Consider the following 25,435-nt stretch of genomic DNA (forward strand, 5'->3'; position numbering starts at 1 on the left):
TGTTGGACTTTAAAAGGTTTTTTTTTTGCTTAAATATTAAACTTTTACAAGTATGTCATTCTGAGTCATAGTGTTTTCATTTCTTTTTGGACAGGATCTCATTCTCTAGCCCAGATCAATATAGTTCTCACTGCGGAGTCAGGCTGGAGCCTTGAACATGAAATTGTCACTGTTCTCTGTCTCTTGGGTGCTGGCATCAGAGGCATGAACCAGTATACCAGGCTCAGCACATATTTTCCTGAGATCCAGAGTTCTGGCGATGATGATGTAATGCTTACTTTCTGTAGCTTTTTCTGATGCTGAGTCCAGAACACAAAGGGAGCCCCATTTCCGTTGCTTCCCTGTGAGCAGTGCTGTCCATACAGCCTTTCAAACCTTTGCTCCACATCAGTCAGAAAGAAAACTAGAGCTGCTGGGTTTTTTTTTTTTATTTTTTTTTCTCCTCAGTTTTGCTCATCATCTTTTAATGCTTTGCTGTCTTTTCACTTTTATCTGAAATTTACAGCAAGATCAGTGGAGAGAGCTGGCTGGAGGGGTTTTCTGTTCTCCTTTCTCTTATATAACGAACCCAGGATGTTTGTATTGGGATGCTCTTCTACTGAGAAGGTAACAAATGCAGCCTTTCCTCCATTGCTTGAGTTCCAGTTCTTTCTCGACACATGCCTCCCATCCTTCGTGTCCCCACAGTTTGTTGTCAGATTTCTCTGCCACATTCTCTAACTTTACATGTATGAATCCTAAGAAAATTCTGACTTCTTCCTCTCGTCACTGTGACCACTCCTGGAGAGCTCATACAAACTTAGACCCGGTCGATGTGCTGGAGTTTACATCTCCATTTCCCTCCCTGCAAATTCTTTTCCTCGCTCTCCCTTTGTTTTTGGTTCTCTCAAATATTTCCCTAGAATACAACTAACATTTTGAAACTGAAGTCTTTCATCAGTGATTCCTGTCACCAATATATAACTTGTCTTTCTATAGTCATACTAATTAGTATAGAATATCAATACTTCTTTTATTAAAAGTAAAAGATGGAATTTATGCAAAAAATTTTGCAGTTATTATGCTCTCAGTAAATATGTCTTACTAGAAATGCTTGGGTTACTATTATTACTATTGTTAATTTACATTTAAGATTACATCTTTTTCTATATTGAATGTATGATGTTAAAGAGACAGGAAGAGACTTATGACAACCCAGGCATGTCAAGTTGACAACTGAAGTTAATTTTGTCACAAAATAATAGCATTGATAGCAATGTTTGTTCTTCAAAGATGCCTTCTTTCACTTACATCCTGGTACTTCCTTGTCGGATATTCATCCTATGTTAAATGAATTGTAGAATGGTACTCTTCTTAAATTCAGGCTCCTCCTCCATCCCACCTACCTCTTCTGCATCATGTACACACAAATACACACAGAGAACATTTTGGTGATGTGACTAGTTTGAGTTGCATCATGCTGTCCTCCAAGATGGTCTATTAGAGTCCTAATGTCCACTACTTAGAGTGTGATGTTATTTGGAGACTGCGTCTTTCTAGAGGTGATCAAGTCAAAATGAGGCCATTAGCATAAGGGTGATGTCTTCAGGAAAAAGGGAGAATTTGGATAGAGAGATAACATGCCCACAGGAAGAGAGTGATGTGAGGAGAGGAAGGGAGAAGACAAGCACCTTCAAGCTGCTGAGAGCTGTACACACTCTATCCTCAGGGCCTACAGAAGGACCCATCCTGAATTCTGGGACTGTGGGGCGTTACTTTTCTTCTGGTTAAGCCCTGCAGTTTATAATGCTTAGTTGCATCAGCACTCGCAATGTAAACAAGGCCCAACAGATAGTTGAGTTTAGCAGGAAGTGGCTGATGAGAGCCTCGGATTTGTTGCTTGGGTATTTCAGACAAAGGCAGCTTGAAGTTGTACTTTTTGGAGCATTATGTTCCTGGGATCAACTTTTAAAACTTGTTTCGGTTTATATAACCGTGATGTGGTGCCTGGAGACCTACATTTGACTGAAGAGAGAAAGTGGAGCCTTGTAGAAGACCCAGGAAACAAGATCCCCTGTCACCTGTAAGCAATCCCCTCCTGCCAGCTGTCATTAAGGAAAAGATGCAATTGGGTTTAGATTCTCTCACTTGTTGGGAGGGGTGGGGCAGTGGAGTGACGGAGCATGAAGACAGGTGCCTAAAGAGTACCAGCAGAAGCTCCAGAGAGGGCGAGGATGGAGCTCTTCCTCCTCGATTTCCCCAGACCACCCACCCACTCTGTAGCTCTGTGCTCAGGCGAGCGGTGCTGAAGGAACAGCTCTAACAGAGGCTGTTTTCGGGCGGGGGTTGGGGGGGGGGGAGGACCAAATCTGTGGCTCCACATCTAAGCTGGGCGCCTTCACTTTCAACTGGGTGAGCCCCTCTTCTCCCCCCCCCGCCGTCGCCCCCGTCCTCCGGGGTCAGCCTCCTCTCCAGGGCAACAGCCAGCCGGGCTGAAGGTCTGCGCGCGGCGGGGTCGGGCTGCGCCCGCTGGACCCGCCCCGAGCTCCATGGTTCGCCCAGCCCCGCGCCATGGGGACTCTGGGCGCGGAGGGTGGCTATGGGAGAGCCCGCAGATCTCAGCAGCGTGAAGGCGGGGAGCGCCGCGGGCGGCGGGCGGGGACTTTCTCCCCGACCTCAGCCCCCAGAGAAAGCGGCTCAACCACCTGAACCCCGAAAACGCCAACAAGTAGTTTCTCCTTTGAGAAGGGCGGCTCAGCTGGCCGCAGAGACTCCGTCGGGCTTCAGGGGAAAACCTCGTCTACTCGGAGACCCAAGCAGATCCACTTTTCTCCCTGTCTCCTTAAGGTATCCGGGGACGAGGAGGGGGAGAAAGGAAGGGCGGTGCAGGCGGGCATCCCCCTGCCTGGCTGTAAGAATGTGGATGCGAAGCCCTAGGGAGAGACTGGATACAGCTGGTCTTCCAGCGCAGGGACCCAGGGGGGTGTGCCTCCTGAGGCTTCTCCTGGGCCTCACCCCTCCTCGAAAGCAACCCCCCCCGGACTCGACTCTCCACCTCCAGATGTTTGTTTTTCTTGGGAATGGGGGGGGGGGAGGGGTGGGATAGATTGCTCACTTTCGTCCTCAAAGATGGATCCTAGTTACTCCGTTTCCTTTCCCAAGTAATAATAACATTAGCAACAACGATAACAGTAAATGGGAAGAGGAAATTGGAGGAGGAAATTAGTCAGAAGTCTCCTTGGTGAAAGGCAGCGAGGCAGCAGGGACGTGTGGTGTTGTGGCTGTTCTGATTTCCGTCTTCAGTTTTCTGCTTGGTAGGTGAGGGAGGGCAGTGAACCGAGACCAGAGAGGGGGCCGGGGGGGGGGGGCAAAGGGTACGTCCCCTAGTGTTGGAGATCAGAGAGCTGTCTAGGCTTGGCCAAGGGTACGCAGACAGCTGGGGCCCCCCGAGGGCCCCCCTGCCCCCCGCTCAACACTGCTAAGTTGCCTTAGCCAACATAAAACTCCCTGATGGGGAATCACACTAAAACCAGGGGAGGGGTTGAAAGAGATGTGGGAGAGTGGGGAAGGGGGTCCGTCTAAAGAGAGGAAGGTCCTGGGGCAAAGGGGGGGTGGTGGAAACAATGGGCTGGGAGAGTGAGCAGTGGAGGGTTAGGGGCAGGAAAGAGGGGCGCTTGGGGACTTAAAGCAGGTTGGATTTGTCAGGGACAGAGGAGAAACACGGTGGAGGGTAAAAGGAAGGGGAGGTCAGAGCCAAGGGTGGACTGTGTGCCGCAAGAGAACAGGTTTCCTGGAAGGTCAAGGAAAACTCAACTGTTCTTGATTCTGTGGGAACCTGGGCCAGGCATGATGCAAGAGGCGGGGACAGGACTGGACACCAAGCTCCTCCTGGGAGGGTCCTTCCCACTTGCCAGCTAGTCATCTTGGCACTCTGGGGTTGAGGTGAGGGTAAGCGGGGGTGGGGTGGGGGTGGGTCATGGTGAGTCTACGACCCACGAGAGGGCTTTAACTCGGTGCCGTGTTCGCCTCCTAGTCATGTCTGAGCCACAGCGATGGGCAAGATCCAGAACAACGAGAGGGTGATCCTCAATGTCGGGGGCACCCGGCACGAAACCTACCGCAGCACTCTCAAGACCCTTCCCGGAACTCGCCTGGCCCTCCTCGCCTCCTCTGAACCTCAGGGCGACTGCCTGACCTCGGCGGGTGACAAGCTGCAGCCGCTGCCCCCTCCGCTCTCACCACCGCCGCGACCGCCTCCCTTGTCCCCCGTCCCCAGCAGCTGCTTCGAGGGCGGCGCGGGCAACTGCAGTTCCCACGGTGGCAACGGCGGCGGCGGCGGCGGCGGCGGCGACCACCACCCTGGGGGAGGCCGCGAATTCTTCTTCGATCGCCACCCCGGGGTCTTCGCCTATGTGCTCAACTACTACCGCACGGGCAAGCTGCACTGCCCCGCCGACGTGTGCGGGCCGCTCTTCGAGGAGGAGCTGGCCTTCTGGGGCATCGACGAGACCGACGTGGAGCCCTGCTGCTGGATGACCTACAGGCAGCACCGTGACGCGGAGGAGGCACTGGACATCTTCGAGACGCCCGACCTCATCGGGGGCGACCCTGGGGACGACGAGGACCTAGCGGCCAAGCGGCTGGGCATTGAGGATGCTGCAGGACTTGGAGGACCCGATGGCAAGTCCGGCCGCTGGAGGAGGCTGCAGCCCCGCATGTGGGCCCTCTTTGAGGACCCCTACTCATCCAGAGCCGCCAGGGTAAGACCCGAATCTTCCACCATTCCCTGTGGCCGCCGCAACTCTTCCAACTCTCCTTCAAACTTTGGTTCTCTCCTCCAACAGCCCCTGAGATGAAGAGGAAGAGGGGAGCTCACTAGAGATGGTTTTCGAGGGTCTTCATGTAGGGTAGGGAAAGCCCAGAGACCCTTGCCTCATCTTTCCACCCTCCCTGACCTCCCAATCAAACAGATTTACTTTAGCAGGTGCGACCCATGTAAGAGTCCCGGGCTGTGTCCTAATGCCTTTGCTATATTCACCTTAGTTTTTGCCTTAACTTTTTTTTTTGTTCCAACTTTTTCCTTTAGCTAGGATGTGTTTCAGAGCCTGCTGTCCATCCTGATGTGACATTTTCAACGGGGCCTGACTCTCAGATCTGACTCACCAGGGCAGTAGCTACAAGAACGGTCTAATGTGAAGACGGAGAAAGGGGAAATGGAACCTGCATCTATGGGACTGGGTGGAGGTAGGGTGTGTAGGGAGGATCATTTTGTGAGGAGGATACTTCTGTCCCTGTCTCTTCCCAAGGGAGAAGACTATATGTTGTTGCAGTTGCTGTTCCTAACGTTCCTGCCTGCACTCTGGATCCTCAGGCTGGGTGTCTTTCTTTTTAGGTGTATCAGCCATTTTTTCAGGTTGATTGTGAATCAGTCACCTCGTTGACCTGTCTTCTGTTCTCTATAACCCAGTGACTCTGACTGTTGAAAACTTTCCCTGACTTTTTAACATTATAATCTTAGCCTCAATGTTTCTTTTTGGTTTCTAATTTAAGTGAGTGATTACATTTACTCCATGCCTTTCCTAGCTAGCTTCCCAGAATCCCATGAAGGGACTAGAGATATTACTAATGATGGTGTCTCCAGTTTAAAGGAAATAGGAGAAATAAAAAAAATAATAATACAGTATCCGAATTGGTCTTAATTATATACGAGGACAGACGCTGAATTTAGTAAGTCTTTGCAACTGCATATGTCTTGTTTTTGCTACCCAGAAAAGACCCTCACCCCTGCAGGATGGTAATTATCCCTCCCTAAGTTTGGCTCCATCCTCTTGACCAGTTTTTTTTTGAAGAAATCTTTGCATCTTAGCTATTGTACTGCTATCTGCCCACTAACTTCCAGGGAGACATGCTTCTGACGCCATCTCAGAAGTGTGCACATCTGTTTGGTTTTCAGGCAGAAGTAGAACACAAAGAGACAAAGTGAAGTAGTGATGATCTCTAGGGCCTGGCCTTTGGAGCCATGCATAAATTTTAGCATGACCCTACATTCCTATATTCAAACATGGAATTACTAATGATAATCCTAAAATTTTGCTTTTAGTATTCCATAGTTGCAAAAAGAGTTTGCATTTTAGAGGTGATTATTGATAGATGGACAAGGTGCTGTATGTCTTCAATCCCAGTACTTGGAAGGCAGAGGCAGGCGGATCCATGAGTTCGAGGCCAGCCTGGTCTACAAGAGCTAGTTCCAGGACAGTCAGACTACATAGAGAATCCCTTTCTTGGAAAAAAAAAAGTACTTATTGATATCAATAAAATCACAGGCTCATGAACGCTACTTTGTATTTTTTTGGTTTTCAGCTGAGTGCCACTGTGCTCTTCCCCCTGGGTAGAGAAAGAGATAACTTGATTTTGTTTTCAGGCTCATCAGATGACCATTTTCTTCAGTCTGTATACAATAAAATGAACAGATGTTTTATTATTTTTCTTCCTGATAACTTAGCATGATATCTTTAGTTTTGTGTTTTATCTTTTTTGTTTTGTATTTCATTGTAAGCCAGGTCCTATAACTAAAATTTTTATGAGGTGACCGACTTTTATCCTTACTATGAAATTTGATTCTATTGCTTATTAGCCAAAGGGTAGTTCATTGACTTGGCAGTCACCGTGAATCATACTTAGATTTTGTTGTAATTATATGGAAGATTTAACTTGTATCTGTTTGAGATGAAGAAAGAATCAAGCGGTTAGTACAAGGTCAAGAGCAGGTGAAAACGAAATCAGCTGACAGTCACCAGCCTGGCCCGAGATCTGTTTTAGAAGTCACCTAGCAAGGACCTTCTCCTTTCTAAATGAGATGAGGAAAATAAAGACTCAGATGTTAAGAAATGGCCAAGGTCATACGTCAAATTGTTAGCTGAACCACAGTCATTCTAGTGGTGTCATGACATCCTCCCAGCCCCTTTCCACAAAAACCCTTGATCATAACTGACTAGACGGTGGCGTCTCTGTATATCCGATTGCTCTTGTGATCCAGTGCTGCCTAAGATATTAATTATGGTTGCCACTTGGAAAGGTCATTTATGACATGTCAAAATACCTACATTCTAGGACTTTGGCTGGCAGAAATTTTACATGGCACCCATCAACAAAGGGATAAAAACATGTGATGATCTTCACTTCTTTCATGAACCCTGTTGGAACTTTCTGTTTGTCATTATCCAGTCAGTGTCCCGTATGTTGCTTCTTTTTGCAGACTTTGAGTTCAGGGAAGCACCTTTTCAAATCACTAAGGGTTGTCTAGATCAGAAGGTAGAGATGAATTAGTAAGTGAGTTAATATTTGAGTTCCAAGGATGGCCTGAAATAATGATATCAGACTATTTCTTCATGTAGAATATTACTGAGGAGGCACCAGGGTAAAACTGTGCTCAAGTGGTGTGATTCTAGGAAACATAAATCAATTATTAAGTGATTTCCATCAGCTCTGCTCTGATCATCACAACTCTCCTTCCTAATACAGTCTTTTTATAAACTTTCTACCTTTCCATTAGCTCATATTTTTTATTGAAATATGTAGAAGAACAATTTTAACTGAACTTCTTTTTCAATTTTCATACTCATTCCTTTATTTGCTTTATGGTTTTCTAATATCAAGGAGATTGCTACAATTTTAAAATAGGTGTGATTTATTTTTACTTTTATGACCTACACTGTCACACTAAAACACTAGTTATAGGAAATGGTAATTGACTTATGACACTGCAATTTTGCCTCCTGTTGGCTGGCATGTCCTTTTTTATCTAGAATTTTAATTTATGATATAAATAGATATTTGAGAGATTTTGGTCAATAAGTTTTTCTGCCATACATATGAGTTCTTTTACTTGATAGGAAATTTATAAAAAATTCCAATTTAAGTTGTCATGGAACTCTCTTGTGGAAAACTGTTCAGGAAAGAGAGAGATGACTCTATTGGCAATATTTACACATAGTGATGAGCAGGGAGGGATGCATTTGTGAAAGTGTTTTGTAGTCTATACTTCCAACTCAACTTCTATGGTTTAGAGCATGAGTTTTTGTTCAAGATCCAGTGCAATAAGAGGATACAGTAGTCAGAAATTTCTTGGTAGAGCTTCTAGATTGTTTTTTGAGTTACTATTATTCTAAGTATAAATTTCCAGGCTTAGAAAACATATCAAAGAATGTGTTTCGATTCTAAAGTGCTGAGGCGGGGATTATGTTGACCTGTGTTCTTTCCATTTTTACTTTGTGGGTGCAGTGACTTCACTTCTGTTTGAGAGTGTGACCCCTTTTTGATGACTTATGCCTGTCTTTAATTACTATGTAGATTTTTCACTTTTCATAGCTATGTTCAAAGAGCATTTTTTTTTCTAATGGTCATATATAGCTCGCTCACAAATGATGGTAGCCAGATGTGAATTTCTTTTAGAAATCTTGTTTCTCCAGGTTGTATTTATTATTTAATTACTCTACACAAAAATCTACATAAAATAAAGGGAAGGCATGTGGAAGATATTGTTCTTTGTTCTCAAAAAGCTAATTATTGTGTTTTGCAAAAAAGGTAGCTTTTCTCCAATTGTTTGATTGTAAAAACTATATTCTAGCTGTTTTATAATACCAATAATGTTACATATTTTTCACCCCAGAGACCATTTGACTTTAGAGCCTCTTCTATCTATCATTTAAATTACTATGACAACTCATGTCTCCAGACTTTAGCCTGTGCCACGGTCTTCATCTTCAACTCATCTTGCGTGTATTTTTGTCACAATGATTTCCCATTGTTAAAAATCTTTAGCTGGTACCATGAATTTCAGAATAAAATTTACACCACTTAATATGATAATTAAGATTTTTATCATCTAGTTGCTACTTCTACGTCTTTTTTAAAGCTTCAACATCTTTCTCTTTGTCTTTAAAAATCTTTATTAGTTAATGGTCAATGGACCAAAAATGGCATACTTGGATAGGTCAGTTAGTATGGTCTTGAAGTTTTAATATGAGGGTTCTTTCAATCTTGGTTTTTTGATTTCAGAATAACCTATAGCCTTTTCCCAGTATAATGAAGGCTGTACTTGTACCAAAAAAGTGAACTATTAGAATGTGGCTAAGTTTCTTCATTTTTTTCTCTATTAATTTTGAATCATGGACAAGTGTAGAACAAAGCAAATCCAAGTTCATGTCCTTGAGAAGATTTTGCTATGATGTCTGATTGTCTTCATTTTCAATCTAAGGACCTTTTGACCTTTTCTAGAACACTAATTATATAATTCATTAATAAATTCAGTTCTAGTTAAGTTGATGCACTGTGATGATTAAACAGGACCAGAGAGTACATAAGTCTCAATATATCAGCAAAGGAACCAAGCCACTTATTGGTTACATTGCATTTTTGGTAGCATATATGATCACACACTAAGAGAGCTGTTTCATTGTTGGGTACCAGGTGTACCAAAGATGAATGCAGTTGGACAGATTAAGTATGATTTTCATGTATACTTTTAACAGCTCGTTTGTAGACTCAAGTTTAAAAATTGAATGAGAGACAAGAAAGTGTTTCTTCCTTGTCAAGAGGTCATTTGCGAAGCAAATAAAAATAAGGAAATGTTCAAGTTTATGTGAAGATGCAGATCAAATTTTCCCATTTGGATATTTAAATCACCACAATATATTTTTACCACCACAAATAAAGTAAATGTATTTTTCAAGTTTTATGTGTTTTGAACTTTTGAGTCATACATCCTTTTTATTATGGCAACCTTTAAGATATGTCTAAATGAAACAGCAAAGGCACTAAAGATAAATACAGCTCTCCAGAAGGAAATATAGAGTGACAAATATTCTAAACAATAACCATGAATATATTACAGAACCATAATTCAATTCTGCTTGAAGTTTTAAGGGCTTTTCTTTTAGAACAGTTCAGACAGTCTTTTGTGATATAATAGCATGGTTTGATGCTTGTTGCACAGGCTGAAGGGTGGCAATTTTAATTCTGTGCAGTCAATATTTTCACAGGGAGTGAGTAAAATGTGGGCTTGGAGGGGAAAAGAAAGCTGAGGTAGAGAATATATATGGAAACAACTGGGGGAAAAATCTGCATTAGGAGCTGTAAGAACCTTGCTCTTAAATTGTTGTCAAAACGGGTTGAGCTCAGTTCATCTTCTTCTGCCTTACTCCAGTAAGCAAATAATAAATAAAAACTGGGGATGACGCATTGGACTAAGATAGTACCGAAACATCTTTTCATCTCTAAGGTTTTGATGTTTGTAGGGTAATTATTGTTAAAGATCCTGGGTAGGAACGGCATGTCTGTACCCATTTTGATTGCACTCTGAGAACTGTCACACCAATAAGGTAAACTAGAATTGATTTTTTTTCATTTGTAACTTTCTACCCTTTTTTTTCTCCCCTCTTACAGCTGTTGGGTAGCTGCTGCTCTGGTTACCATAGAAACAGTTAGCTCCTAGCTTCCTGTTTCCATTGAAAACAGCTTTCTCTTAACCACATATTGATCTCAGGAAATCATTTTGCTGTGGCTTTGTCATAAAAACCATAAAGATGATCTGCTCCATCATTTCCTAGGTCTCAGATTCAGTGCAGGTGTAGATCCATCCACCCACAAGGGTAACTGATTAGATAATCTCAATTTTATTTCCATTTGAAAAGTGCCTTGGCAAAGACACCATCCTTTTCTCTTTCCCATATTTTATACAACAGGGAGAGTCTTATTCATGTGAGGCTTTCAAGATGTGTCTAACACATTTAAATGTTTATAAAACTGTTGAAAACCTTCCAATTTTCATCTCCTTCATAACCTAGACTATCAGAGTGAATGTGGAGAATAGTTTGCTGTCTGGCACACTTGAAAGCTAAGATTTAATGTGTTCATTTATCAGGACTTTCAAAGTGATATATATGTTTATTATATAGGGCTCTGCATTTCTCTTTTGAGAACATAGTCTATTGCAGTATATATGTGTTTACATATAGAAAAAGATGAGAAATACATTGTCAAGGAACAAGTTTATGTAATTTTATATGGAAAGGAGATGGAGATTTGTAGGAATGTGGTTTTCAGTTTCAAGAATACTTTACGTGTTTGGTATATATATTCCAAATACCCAATATATGTATGTATATATCCCAAATAGTTTATACATATATATATATATATCCCAAATAAATATATATGTTGATACACACACATCTCCCATACATAAACTGTTTCCACAGGATTTATGACTGAGAAATGCAATAGACTTTCAGTGTTCATGAGGATTAGATTTGGAAGAAAATTCAGTCGTCTGCCCCAACTTCCTCCTTTTGAAGAGACAAACTGACATGTTCTGGCCATGACTAGTTAATGATAATTGAGGGGCTAGAATTAAGATCATGTGACTTCTGGGTCAGTGTTCTTTCTATTCAAACAAGGTTGCTTAGTCTAGCCCGTGCTTCCCATTGAATGCACACACTTAGTCACCGAGAAGCAGCAAGTATCCTAGGAAGAGTAAGTCCATCTCTGCCTAAAATGATCAATCTCTGTTTATTGAGCAAATATCAGGGAATTGCCACTTCTGTAGGGACCATCAGACTTCGATGTATCTTTCCAGGCTGCCTTCTTCAGTTCCACATTCTATCTTTGTACTGCCTTTAAAGCTACAGAATTAACCTTCTGACACACCAACCTCCTTTTTATCCTCACAGTCTGAAAGCTTGACTCCTTGGTGTCTAAAGATCTTCCCTTGTTCAACTCTTGTAAGATTTATTGTTTTTGATTTTTTAATGCAATCCTGGTTCAACCTATGGGTGACGGATAACATATTTTGTAGAGGGTAGTCTTTTCAAATGTAGTTAACCAAGATTATGTGTTTATGCTGGGATAACTGGTGATGAGGGAAGGTAAAAGGTATTTAAGGCTGGTGGAAATCCACTTGTGAAGTTGGACATTATTGTGAGATCAGTAAATAAAATGCATTTTTCCCTGTACCATTTTATAATGGTCAGTTAGTTGAAGGCATATAGTGTGATTGTAAAGCAATGCTATAATTTTGGCAGTGTCTGAGAGAATGCATTTTATAGGAATCAAAACAGAAAGACTCTGGGCAGAATGATACTTATCATAGGAAGCTAAAACTACTTCAGGACTGCTACTGTAGTTAACAGGGCTCTCCTGAAACTTGACCATGATAAGGACAGTCTTCCAATATAGTCTTTAGAACTCAATGTGTTCAGAAAATCCTCAGGGGTATCTCAATTATTCTTTATGTTCTTGTGTGTGAAGATCTACATTTGTGTGCTATCAAAAAGTACTGACATTCTTCATGCATCTAACTAAATGTTTAGATTTTGTTTATACAGACAAGGCTCAGTTAAGGTGATTTTCTGCTTGTTTACCCACGACATTGTACTGTTGACATCTTTAAAAACTGAAACAAAAGCTGGAGCAGTCTATTGCTGGTGGGGTGGGGTTCTTTGATTTTTTTTTTTTTCGAGACAGCTCATGCTGGTCTTGAATTCATTATGTGGTTGCAGATGACCTTGAACTCCTAATCATCCTGTCTCTACATCCCAAGTACCAGGATTTGAGGGACATGCCACCATACCTGGCCCAAGACAATCTTTTTCAATAGCTACCTAGTGATTTAGTCTCAGGAGTAGCAAGTGCTCCCCATTAAGTTACCTCTCTAGAAAAAGACTTAGGGACAAAAAGCCAACAACACTGGCCACACATATTCTTTTATTTTATATAAATATTTTGTCTAGATTGAAAAATACTTAGGGAATCAAGGGAGAGGAAAATGAAGTAATTACATTTCAATTGAAACATGTTCAGATATTCAGTAAATATAAAATACTTTTTCAATAAGATAAAACCATTTTAAAGATTATCAACACACTCAAACAATATGTTTAATTTTAAGACTACATGGTAATGAATTATGTTCATGCAAAAGGCCTTTGGTCAAATAATTGAGTAGTTGAGTGCTTTGCAGGACGTATATAAAATTCATATCTGAGTTCTTAAGTATACAATGGAAATTGAGACATGAATTGTTTACTTTAGTAGTTTTGAATTTATGGATTTATTATATAATACTGTTTACTTAAAGAGAATATTGTATAGTAATTATATTGGTGGCATAGTAGTGATCATAGGATGAATAAACTGTGTGTTTTTACTGATGTTGTTATATTAATTTTGGATAAGATTAGTAAAATTAGCATTTAAGGAAAAATAACAACACAGTTACTATGGTTTAACTTATTCTTAACTTGTCCATCATTCAGGCATCTTGCAGAGAGAAATGACAGAGCAATTACAAAAGCTGTGAGAATAACTGCAATACAACCACTGTTTTGGGCAGATTAAGTAGAAAATGGGCAGAATATAGCTGTGACCTTTTCTTGTCTATAAAATTGAGTCTGAAATAACAGTAGGCTTTGGTTTGTCCTATACCTATTAGAATTGTATGATGAGATCAGAGTGAATCCATCACAGTCCTGTCATGTGACCAACAGATGCAGCAAAGTTGAACTATTGTATTTATAGTATGAATGATAAATATTGGTGAGCTTATGATTTATCTCTAGTCTCGTAATTGTATATATTGTACCTTGCTATGTAAAGACACAGAATTCAAACAAATTAATGACATAATATTTAATATATTTACTTCAAAGACATTAGAATGATTAGTCTTGATGTAAAAGCAGGCTTAGGTTTGATTAATTTTCTAATTTTTTTAATATATTGCTCACATTTTAGCTGCAATGTACATATTATCAGATTTTCATAGTTTTTAAATTTAGTGTTTTTTTTCAACTTGCTCCTTTAAATTTTTTTGGATATCATTGATTTAATGAATCTTTGATTCATCTGTCTTGTATTGATTTGTAGAACTAAGCATAGTTGACAAGGATCTTCATATATTCCTTCAGCATGGGTTTCTTTGTTGATAGCATTTTGTGTTTTCTCTACCTTGGTCTGAATTTACTGACTGATGAAATAGCATATTGTAAAACATGACGATATTCTCATTTAACTAAGAACCAAGTGAAAAGCAAGAATCAATGATCTTAATGCTTTTAACTTTATGTCTCTCAACTGACCACTGCTTCAACAGTTGGCCAGGACTACGCTGCACAATAATAAGAATTCAAAACAAATTGAGACTTGGCATTTGGCCTTGGGATACATATTTGCAGGAAGAAAAGATCTATACATTAATAGTTATAATATCATGAATTACATACCACACACTTTATTGAAGATAGGGATATAAGGCAAATACGTAGAGTAGGGAGGGAGGTATGCTGTTGTGTAAGGAAGACATTATCTTAATTAACTCCCAGAAGATACACAGACATTTGCAAATGACCAAAGGGAAGGGCAGCAGAGCAGTGAAAAAACATGGATGCTTCATAGCGAGTATTGTATCAAGTAACACTGGATAACAGGGAGGTCAGAGGGCATGGGATATAGAAAGACAGGACAGCACAAGGTCAGAGGACATGGGATATAGAAGACAGGATAGCACAAGGTCAGAGGACATGGGATATAGAAAGACAGGACAGCACAAGGTCAGAGGACATGGGATACAGAGAGACAGGACAGCACAAGGTCAGAGGACACGGGATATAGTAAAGATGGGATATCTTAGCTGGAAGCACTCACTTTGAAACTGCTTATCTTCTTTCAGTTAAAGAGACAGAAACTCCTTTGGCTGCTTCCCACTTGGTTTTGAGGTGAGTGTTTAGGGTTGGACCCAGTCTGCTACATTTTCTTTCTCACAACACGTTAGATTCAGGAGTGATCTTTAGAATTTATTTCTCTTAGTTGCCTTTGGTTCACTGGGCTAGAGAGAAAGTAACAATACCTTATTGAATGGTTGCTGTAAAGATAAACTACAGGCGGTGGTGGCGCACGCCTTTAATCCCACCACTTGGGAGGCAGAGGCAGGTGGATCTCTGTGAGTTCAAGGCCAGCCTGGGCTACAGCGTGAGATCCAGGACAGGCACCAAAACTACACAGAGAAACTCTGTCCTGAAAAAAAAAAAATGAATAAATAAATAAATAAATAAAATAAAGATGAACTAAAGGTATTTGTGTTAAAAATCCCGATCCCATTCTAAAAACATCATTTGTCTTGCTATAATTATTATTAGTGCTTTTGAGGCATTTTGGGAGGTAATGTGGTAGCAACTGTCAATCTTATGGAAATTTCCTTACATTTGGAATGGTTTTGAAGAGGTTATCTCTCCTTGAGAATTTTCTTCTGGATACTTGAATGACTATTGGACTGGAAAATGACCGTTGGTCATTCATGCTTAAATAGAGATTAATTAGAACAACATCCTATACATTTTTGTTATGTATCAGGCATTTTTTCAAGTGGCATAGTGAAGACATATCCTTAGCCCTTAACATGCTAGTAGAGTACTGAAAGAGAACAGAAGGATGGTGGCTTTGCCACATCATGGCATCTTCAGTAGATGTAAGCTGGAGTACTTTGGAGACCAACACAGTCATGTTGGGAATGTCATATCTTTCTGAAGGAGAATGAGGTAGAAGGGAAAGAGAATATGTCCAGATTTTTTTTTTTCAGATACTGGGAAGAGCCTAAATAAAGTTTCAGAAGGAGAGGAGGGTGGGACCTGTTCAAAGTACTGTGGGTAAACGAATACAACTATATTTCTAAGGGAGAGAAGATTCAGCCAGTGGCAGAGCTGAGATTGATTGGCTCAAAAATCCTGGAAAATTTTATTGCAAAAGTATGGTCTCTGTTGGTAATGAGGCTTCTTTCTACCTGATTCCTCTAGTCTCTCTGTATAAGCTTTGGCTGGCCTGACCTTGAACTTGGTATCTTCCTGTCAAAAATCTCTTTCCTACTGTTCTTTTGCACAATAAGGGAGGCTTCATATGTCTTTCCAACTCTGGATTGAATGGTTATGGTTTGGATATTGGCTCATAGTAATGATTCTTTCCTGGGCTTTAGTACTATCATATTTAGAACTATTTCTTATGATTCTTTGCATTTCATATTTCTGTATCAACAACCTAATTTCAAAAAAACATTTTATAGATATTATGACTATTATGTTGTGCACCTCTTAAAATTTTTGATAGGTTTAATTCACACTAAAATAAGACAGGAAGGGATGAGCACTCTTCTCTCCAGGAAATACAGGATTTATGTTGCTACTACTTTGAATTAAGTCCATAATAGAATATCAAAATTTGCGTTTCTATGCCACATAACTGGCTACCCAGTGTAGTCATCCATGTGGAATCCAAAGTCACAAACTTGAAACAGAATTGTATATAGACTCGTAGGTTCGAATATTCCTCAAGACATTGCTTCAAACAAAAGTTTTCTTTAAAAAGGTTCAGAAAGGAGCAAAGATGTCAAGGAAGAAAATAAAACAAAAAAAAAAATCGTAGAGTTAAAGCTAGAAGAAGATGGTGATGTCAGATCCAAGGCCAAGGAATTTTCCTAATGTATATGCACACACTTCCTTGTCCTGGAAACCTTTATTCCTTGTCTTTGGCTACAAACTAAAATCACTGAATTCTATAGCTCTTCAAATGCTGTGACTTCTCAAACTCATCGCCATTGTTTCCAACTTTGCCATAAAAATAGAGCTTAATTCAAGCGATAGTTTCTCTCTTCAGTGAATACAAGAAATGCGTTCTCATCTTTTACTTAGGCACACCATTATTCCCATATCCTGGAATGGCCTGCCTCCCCACCTTGGTTTAATAGAGTGATGCAATCATCTTTTAGCATCCTGCAAGCTTTACTCCTTTTCATCTCCCAAATATTCTTCACAACGTTTGTCCAAGCTTCCATTCCTCTTCATAGACTTGTATTCTAGTACTAGACTGACTGCAGCGATTTCCTAGAACTGCCATAAGAAACCACCACACGCCGGGCATGGTGGTGCATGCCTTTAAACCCAGCACTCGGGAGGGCAGAGCCAGGCGGATCCCTGTGAGTTCGAGGCCAGCCTGGTCTACAGAGTGAGATCCAGGACAGGCACCAAACTACACAGAGAAACCCTGTCTCAAAAAACCAAAAAGAAAACAACAACAGCAAAAAGAAACCACCACACAACTAATGACTTGAAACAGCAGGAACATACCCTCTTGCAGTTGTGGGGTCTGCAATCTGGGAATCAGAAGTCTTAGCTTCTTCTGGAGAGTCTGAAGGGCAGTCTGCTCACTGCTGGCATCTGATGGTTGCTCAGCGGGCCTGGGCTGCCTCTGACCATGGATGCATCCCTCCAGGTGCCTTCTTAATCTCTGCTCACAAGCTCTCTGGGCTGGTTTTATTTCTCTTCTGGTAAAGATCACAAGCAGCGGATTAGAACCTACCCCAATCCAGTGTGTCTCTGTTTTAATTTTACCAGTTATATAGGTAAATATGCTTTTCTTTCAGATAAGGGCATGCTATGATCTTTGTGGTACACATGAATTTGAGCATCATTATTCAACTGTTCTCTCGTTTCCTGTTTTTGTTATACATTTATAGCACTCAAGAAATCTTCTTTTTTCAAAAATTTTCTTTCTTTCCTTTTTTTTTTTTAAATTGAGATAGAGCTCTCACTCTGTAGCACTGGCTAGTCTGGATCTCATTATGTAGTCCAGGCTGACCCTGAACTTGCAACAATCCTCTCGACTCATTCTCCCTAGTGCTGGGGTTACAAAAATGAGCCCTCACATTGAGTGTTTTTCTTATTTTCTTTTGCCCATTTTCCATACTGTAATAGATAAAACGCCTTTGTGATTCTTCTGAAGGTATTAATTTTAGGGAATTTAAAAACTTGTTTTTTATTTCTGGCATTAACACTAGTCTCTTTCTGAACATTCTTTTTCTGTTAACCTTCTTGTATCTTAAGTGATTGATTCTCTCCAAATGTCATTTCCTCTGAAGGGCTGAGGGTGACTGTGGTACAGTGGCTGTGAGTAAACAGACGGTCATGTATATGCATACCTGTAAGGTGGGTGAAGAAGAGCAGATGCATGAACCCGAGGTTCCTGCAACAGTCTAAGAAAGTAATGAGCTTTTGACATGCAAGCATGGAGACCTGAGTTCTGCTTCCATCACTCACGTGAAAAAAATGAAAGTGACTGTGTGGGTGTGCACAACTCAAGCGCTGTGGACTTGCTGTCATCAAGTTCATTGAGAGACACTGACTAAAGAGAATTAGGTGGAGAGAGACAGAGCTGGACGCTCAATGTCCTCTTCTGACTTCTTCTCATACAGGCATGTACACTCTCACACACAGGCACACACACACATGTATACACACACACATACACACACAGAGGCACTCAGACACAGACACATGCACACAGAGACATACAGAAACACACATACGCAGACACACACACAGACATAGATACACATAGAGACACAGATACAGACACATGGACACAGACATGCACACAGACACACACAGACACAGACACAGGAACCCAGATACAGACACAGACACACACACAGACACATACACAGACACACACACACACACACACAGACACAGATACACACAGAGACACAGATACAGACACACTGATACAGACACAGACACAGGAACCCAGATACAGACACATACACATAGACACACACAGTCACACAGACATAGACACACACACACAGAGACACACACACACACATACACACACACACACACACACACACACACACACACACACACACACAGACATATGCAACACTCTCTCCTGTATCTAATATTGAATTGCATTACTCTATTCAAACTGCATCTCCACTCGTTAAATCCTATCTGCTTCATATCTAAATATTTTTATTTAGAACAGAAATTTTTCTAATTGTGATCCTTGTGCTGTTTTTTTGGTCAACAATTTAAATGAGATTTGGATAAGGAGTGAGGCTATTGTACTAGAATTAGATTGTAGTTGTGTCTGTGTCACCTAATGAAGGGAAGAACTGAGGAGTACAGAGTTAAGGGAGTTTATCTTTGTGAGAGTGTTGTAGCGTCAGTTCCACAAATTGGATGGATGGCCTACTAAGCGTCTTAGCAATGGCTGTATCTTTTTTCCCCGGGGTTGTAGATCTGTATAACATTATATGTTGAGCACCATCTCCAACATACTATTAAGCATTAAGTGTTCGTTAAAATGCAATGTAACAGATAAAAATGGTATACTGCAGGGCACTATCTATGTAACTCATGTGTGAATCAGTAGTCACTAAATGTTAGGCCTGGGGCATTACTGTACACTGCTGTAGATTTTATACACTATACTTAGCCTAAACTATATTCATAAAAAGTTCTTTCCATCAGTAATAAACTTACTTTAGTTCACTTTACCTTATTTACTTTATAAATGCTTTAATTTTTTTTAAGCTTTTAACTTTGTAATGAACATGTAGCTTAATGATGCAGATACACTATGGAGCTGTAGAACATCTTTTCTTTTAAACTGACTCTATAAGCCTGTTTCTCTTTTTTAAATTATTTCTTGGTCATTTTTACTTTGTACATGTTTTTGTTAGTGACTAAGACACAAAGGTGTTAATGAGCTTAGGTCCACACAGGGTCTGCATCATAAGTATCTCCATCCTCCTCCTGTGCCTTTGTTCCGCAGGGAAGCCTTACCAGGCAGCCACACACACACATGGAGCTGTCATGTCTGAGGACAAGGTCCTCTGGAATGGAGCTGTTCTACAGTTAACTATGTTTTCATCATAGACGATGTGCATCCTATAAAAATGATAAAAAGTCTAGTATAGCACACACATGACCCAGGAGCATAGCTGTTTGTTATTGTTATCGGGGTTGTGTGAAAACATTATTGTGATTTTTCTACCACTGGTATCACAGTAGACTTTTTTACACCAGTGTTACCACAAATGCATAATGTGTTATGTTGCCACTTTATGATGGCTACCACGTGATGTTATCACTAGGTGACAGGAAGTTTTCAGCCCCTTTCTAATCAGATGGGCACAATATATCTGGTTCTTGTTTGCCCAAACCACATTACTCGCCACGTGATTGTACATGCTCAGAGACTCCCTCTCTTCATTGGTTATGGAGTTATATAGCAGATACTCTTGTATCCTTTGTGTTCCCCATATTTATGAATAGTAGGTGGCAATTTTCCTCATAGGTTTTTTGAAAATAGCAATTATATATGTTTATGGGACATAATGTAATGTTTTGATATATATTTGTAATGTGGAATGATTAAATCAGGCTAATTAACAAACTCAGCATATCATGTACTTATTTTTTGTAGTGAAAGCATTTAAAATCCACTCATTTAGCAATTTTGAAATATAATATGAATTATTTATTGTAACCACCATACTGTGCAGTGGATCACTGAAGCTTATTGCCCTCAGCAGGGTTTCATCACTGTCTGAATAACTTTGTGATTTCCTTTCCTACAAGGCTATATTCCCCTCTGATTCTTTCCCACAAAGGCAGTATATTTCTTCTCTCTTTTGAGCCCACATTTTCCCCCACTTTTTATCTACTCTAGTCTTCGAAAACTCAGTCCAAAATGAGAAGTTTCAAAGCCCACGTACAATGAGTAATTTTAATTCCTGTTAGACTAACATGGAAACATTTTTCTGAAAATTATCCTTTGGACAACAGTAACACTTTATTTTGTCACCTACCTACTGAGAATACATTTGTAAGAGCCATGAACTTTGATCACTCAGCAGATGTTTCTGAGTCTCCGCAGGAATCATGCCCTTAAGTTGAAAGGATGTTTGCATAGTAGTGTGCTTTAATTTTACCAGAGGGGTAATGCCAGTGGGAGCGTATGTCAAGTCCTCATTAGGCAGCCATGTCTCTGCCTAGCAGTGACAGATGACTCTGGTTGTCCTGCTAAGTACATAAATTAAGACCTTCGCTGAAGGATACTGTGTCCTCAGGAAAGGTGTGGGAAGAATAGACATTGAAGCAGCGATGCAATCAGACAAGGAGATCAGAGAAAAAGGAGTCTTATTTAGCACTCTTGTGATTTTGCTTCATTAGCAAATTAGAACGATCCAAAGGTGAATTTTTTCCCCCATATAATCTGGAATAAATTGTATCAGATGAAGGAGGCAAAGACAATTTATATTTAAAACACAATTATGTCCGGATAGCCCAACTGAGCTGGAAACAATATCAGGATTTTTAAAAGGCACTTAAGGAGACACACATTCATCATTGTGGGAATGAGAAAAGTATCTGTATATAAGATCTTACTAAACATAATAGAGATTAAGGATAATGTAATTTTCCCAAGTTCCAGCCCTGAGACAATTCCTCCCAGAGTCCTGGGAAAGACACTACCTAAGGCATAAGGTGTGGGTTATCTGAGGGAAAGGAATCGATGTACACTATGCTCTTTTATCCATTAACTTTATTCCTCTATGACAAAACTCTAGCTATACAGCTCAGTCCCCTCCTGAGTCTTTGCACCTCCATTTTCTGTCCCCTCACAGCCCTGGTAATAACTAAGCCCTTATGCCTTTGGTCTCATCTTCATCCTCTGTTCCTTCATCCTCCCTCTATCCTTCCTGGCTCCTTACCCCTGTCCCTGACAGACTCTACAAGAGATCTGCTTTACCCTCTACAGAATCTCTGTCTTCCTCTCCTCTCTCTGGCCATGAAGCTCTGGGTCTGCCTGTGGAATTCCACTCCAGTCCTTACAGCACCTGGTTATGCAAAAAGCCCTATTGTCCTCAGTCAATTGCTCTGGAATGACACTAGATTTGAAGGCAAGGGATGGTATGAGCTTCATTTGCTTAAGAAGCAAAGCTGTGCATCTACAGCCTGCTTGTGTCCTAGGCTCAGTGGGTGAGTTAGTTCAGCATCTGATAAGCTTAGCTGTTTGCCAAATGGTCTATAGTATTTGAGCATGCAAGAATTTCATAGCAGAAGACAGCTGAAATATTAAGGCTATATAACACCAAATATTCCATGATAAATGGCTTCCCATTTGACGGACCCTTAGCTGGTCAAAGTATAGCTTTAATACACAGCTGAATCTCTATAATATATACTTGTGGCCTGCAAGAAGAGACCAAGGAAAGTCATGGTTTAAAAGAAGTGTGAGATGGCACGGGAAATATAAATGATAACACAATACTCAAGGCAGAATGTTAGAATGATCATGCTGTTTTAAAACTAAAGATATTTGTAGTTTATATTCTTAAACAAAAGTACTATCAAGTCATAAAAGTAAAACTCTCACAAAAAGACATTGAAAAAATATTGGCTAGATGAAGGGGACACATTGATTGCTTTCCTTTCAAAGGCTATTAGAAGCTTATCATATTATTTTCTAAGCTACATAGCCATAAAGTTATACAGAAGATGTCTAGTTTGTGTGTGTGTGTGTGTGTGTGTGTGTGTGTGTGTGTGTGTGTGTGTGTGCGTGCATGTGTTTGTGGGTGCTCATGTATGGGTTCATTGTGATTGCATGTGTATGCACACACATGTAGAGGTCAGGGGTTGACTTTAAGAGTCAATTTTTGGGGGAACATCTGCCTTGTTTGAGAAAGGTATCTCACTAGGATCTTGGGCTCACCAAGTCAGGTAAGTTGGCTGGCCAGAGAGTCCCAGCCATTCCATTGTATCCACACTCTCTCTCCTGAAATTACAATGTGTGCCAACCACTAGCTCTTCATGTGTGTGCTGGCAACCGAACACGGGTCTTCTTGCACTTTACTGACTGAGATATCTATCCAGCACTGTACATTTTGTATCTAACAGTTTTTTGTAGCCAGAAATACTACATCTTTGAATTTTTATCTGGTACGGTTTTTAGATCTCAAAAGGGATTTCATACTTGACTTCATAGGGATTCTCCATGTTTATCATAAACATACTTAAACAATTGTGTTCAATTGTTACTGTGAATAGTATGTTGTTGACTATGATGTTTTATCTAGTAGTGGGGTTATTATAAGTAAGCTATTAATTTTGGTATACTAACCATGTCTATAATATCTTTACTGTGTTCTTTTTTAAAGATTTATTTTTATTATTTTTCAAGTGTGTGTGTGTGTGTGTGTGTGTGTGTGTGTGTGTGCGCCCATGAATGCAGGTGCCCACAGGTCTAGAAGGGAGTATCAGATCCCCAGGCAGTTGTCAGATGCTGTGTGGGTGCTAGGAGCTGAGTCTGGGTTCTCTGTCAAAAGCAGCAACTTCTCTTAACTGTTGCGCCATATATCCATTCCCCATACTGCATTCTTATTGATTCAAATACTTAAGCATATTGTCATAGTTTTTGTGTGCATATCATATACTTTATCCTATATGTTGTCTCCTTTTATTATTGTTATATAAATATAATTTGTCCATTTTGTAGTCATAATATTTGACATATTTTGGTTATGTAATTAACTACCATAATTGTGTTCCTAACATGATTTCTTCGTTTTTGAGTCCATTATAGATCTTTAAATTTATTTTTCAGTTTTAGTGAGTATATTTTTGTGCATCCTTTTAGAGATGAGGGTGTTCTGATTGCATTCAGATATGAGCATTAATTTTCCTTAGTGTAGAAGTCTAGGGCACACAGTTTTGCTTCCTAAAGCCTGACTTTTCTGGATGATACTCTTAAATAAAGAAAAAAAAGATACTAAAATTCCCATGTGTTGTGAAGAAGATGGGAACCCCTATACAAATTCTGGGCCCGGAAATGATGAACAAAGCTTTATACTCACACTAAGATGTAAAAGAAGATGAGACTTCAGCCAGAGGAGGTAAAGAGGCATTTAAGAAACAAGAATTTGTGGGATGGAGGGGAGACAGTGGAAGAGGGAGGAAGAGGGGGAGAGACAGAGGGAGAGAAGGTTAGGGAGGGGGGGAGGGAGGGAGGGAGAGAGAGAGAGAGAGAGAGAGAGAGAGAGAGAGAGAGAGAGAGAGAGAGAGAGAATAGATTTGAAGAACTGACTGTAGCCACAGGTCAAGGGAGCTAAAGGAAGTGCCTATATGCTACTTAGCAGTGAGTCCTGGGAGCTCACATAAAGCTGCTTCTGTTGATAAATTTTTAAAAATATTCTACATATTATTATTGGTCTACTCTACTCCATTGGTCGTCTTTCATCAAATTTGTATCATTACTTCTCATTTTATATTCTTGCAAAAACTCTGGTGTAGTGTTCTACATTTCCGATTTCCTCAAAGCTGTTTTGCATTTTCAAACCTGTTTTTCCCTCTGACAGGTATTTACATTTTCCACCATAGCTTTATGGTTTTTGTATGCTTGATAGTTATGTTGCTTGGTTATTTAGATAAATCTTAGTATTTTCTGAGGGCTTTTCGTAAGGAATTTTAATGTTTCTGGTTCGTTTTTTGTTTTGTTGACTCAAAACTCACGTTTGCCAAAAAGTTAAGGCAAGTCGTCTTAAAGCAAGGCCTTTGTTCTGGACCTTTGTGGAACATTTTGTCTATCTCTTGCTACAGAGCTGCATTTTATTTTCACCTTCACCCTGTATGCTTCTTGCTAAGCAAGACAGAGCATTGTGATGGCTATGAACACAGTTGTTGGCTTGCTGGCATGAGATAGACATGGCATTATACTCACACTGACATATCAACCCTTATGGTATATTGTATGGCCTTGGCTGGCATCCTTCCACTTCATTTTTGTGGTAAAAAGGACTTGAGATGGTGGATATCATGAGTCTTGAATGATGAGAATTAAGTAGCACAATGTATTTAATTTGTATAGCAGGATGCTTTATGGAAGGGAAGCGTTCCATAAACCTGTGTTTTTATTATATGGATCTCAAGTGAACACTGATGCTCTGAATCTTTTGTGTAATAATTGGTGCAATCAACCACAGACTCATTGTGTGTCTAGGACAAGGGAAAGGAGGATTGCTTTTCATTGTTTCGCAGGTGACATCAGATCCAGAAGGTTGTGGAAGGGGTTTTGAAAAGTATTCACATATTTTTTGTCAATAGCTTTTGGCACATAGCAGGTAGCTCTCTATCAATGCCTTGACCACAAATCAATTAGGTATGGTTCCTGTGTAGGAATGAGATGTGACAACAATCTTGATGTCATTGCCACTTCTCTGAATGACCTATAGGGGATGAAGGATCACATGTTAGGAAACATGGAGATAACTTTTGTTTAATGAGTTACTTCCTGGGTTCTGGCCTGTTGTTATTGGCCGAAGTATCTAGGGTTAGTATGGTGTGTTATATATGTTTTTGTGAATGCAAATTGCCTGATAGAATATGATTCCTAGCAAATTTTCAGTTGGAGCTACACAGCAAGTATTTTTCTTGTAAGTATCTATACTAAATTGTGGATTGTAGCACACTAAAACAGCTGGTTATCAGAAATCCACAAATCACTAGAATTTGTTCTCCTGTCTACCGTGTGTGTGTGTGTGTGTGTGTGTGTGTGTGTGTGTGTATGT

General features: G+C 40.3%; 1 protein-coding gene across 11 annotated transcripts in view; it reads left to right on the forward strand.

Annotated features, from left to right (window-relative positions):
* Positions 1-2,399: 2,399 nt before the first annotated feature.
* Positions 2,400-25,435, forward strand: part of Kcnc2 (potassium voltage-gated channel subfamily C member 2) — a 195,888-nt gene continuing 172,852 nt past the window's right edge. For 4 of the 11 annotated variants that reach the window (XM_052753377.1, XM_052753380.1, XM_052753378.1 and 1 more), the window contains exons 1-2: positions 2,400-2,826; positions 4,013-4,739. In XM_052753377.1, the coding sequence (XP_052609337.1) occupies positions 4,032-4,739 (708 nt within the window). In that variant the 5' untranslated portion in view covers positions 2,400-2,826; positions 4,013-4,031. Of the gene's footprint in view, positions 2,827-3,100; positions 3,294-3,689; positions 3,922-4,012; positions 4,740-25,435 lie in introns of those variants that run through there. The other 7 variants (XM_052753374.1, XM_052753381.1, XM_052753375.1 and 4 more) reach the window with 5 other exon arrangements.

This window comes from Peromyscus californicus, unplaced genomic scaffold (genome assembly GCF_007827085.1).
Source record: "Peromyscus californicus insignis strain IS unplaced genomic scaffold, ASM782708v3 Scaffold_24__1_contigs__length_46423439, whole genome shotgun sequence".
Lineage (NCBI taxonomy): Eukaryota > Metazoa > Chordata > Mammalia > Rodentia > Cricetidae > Peromyscus > Peromyscus californicus.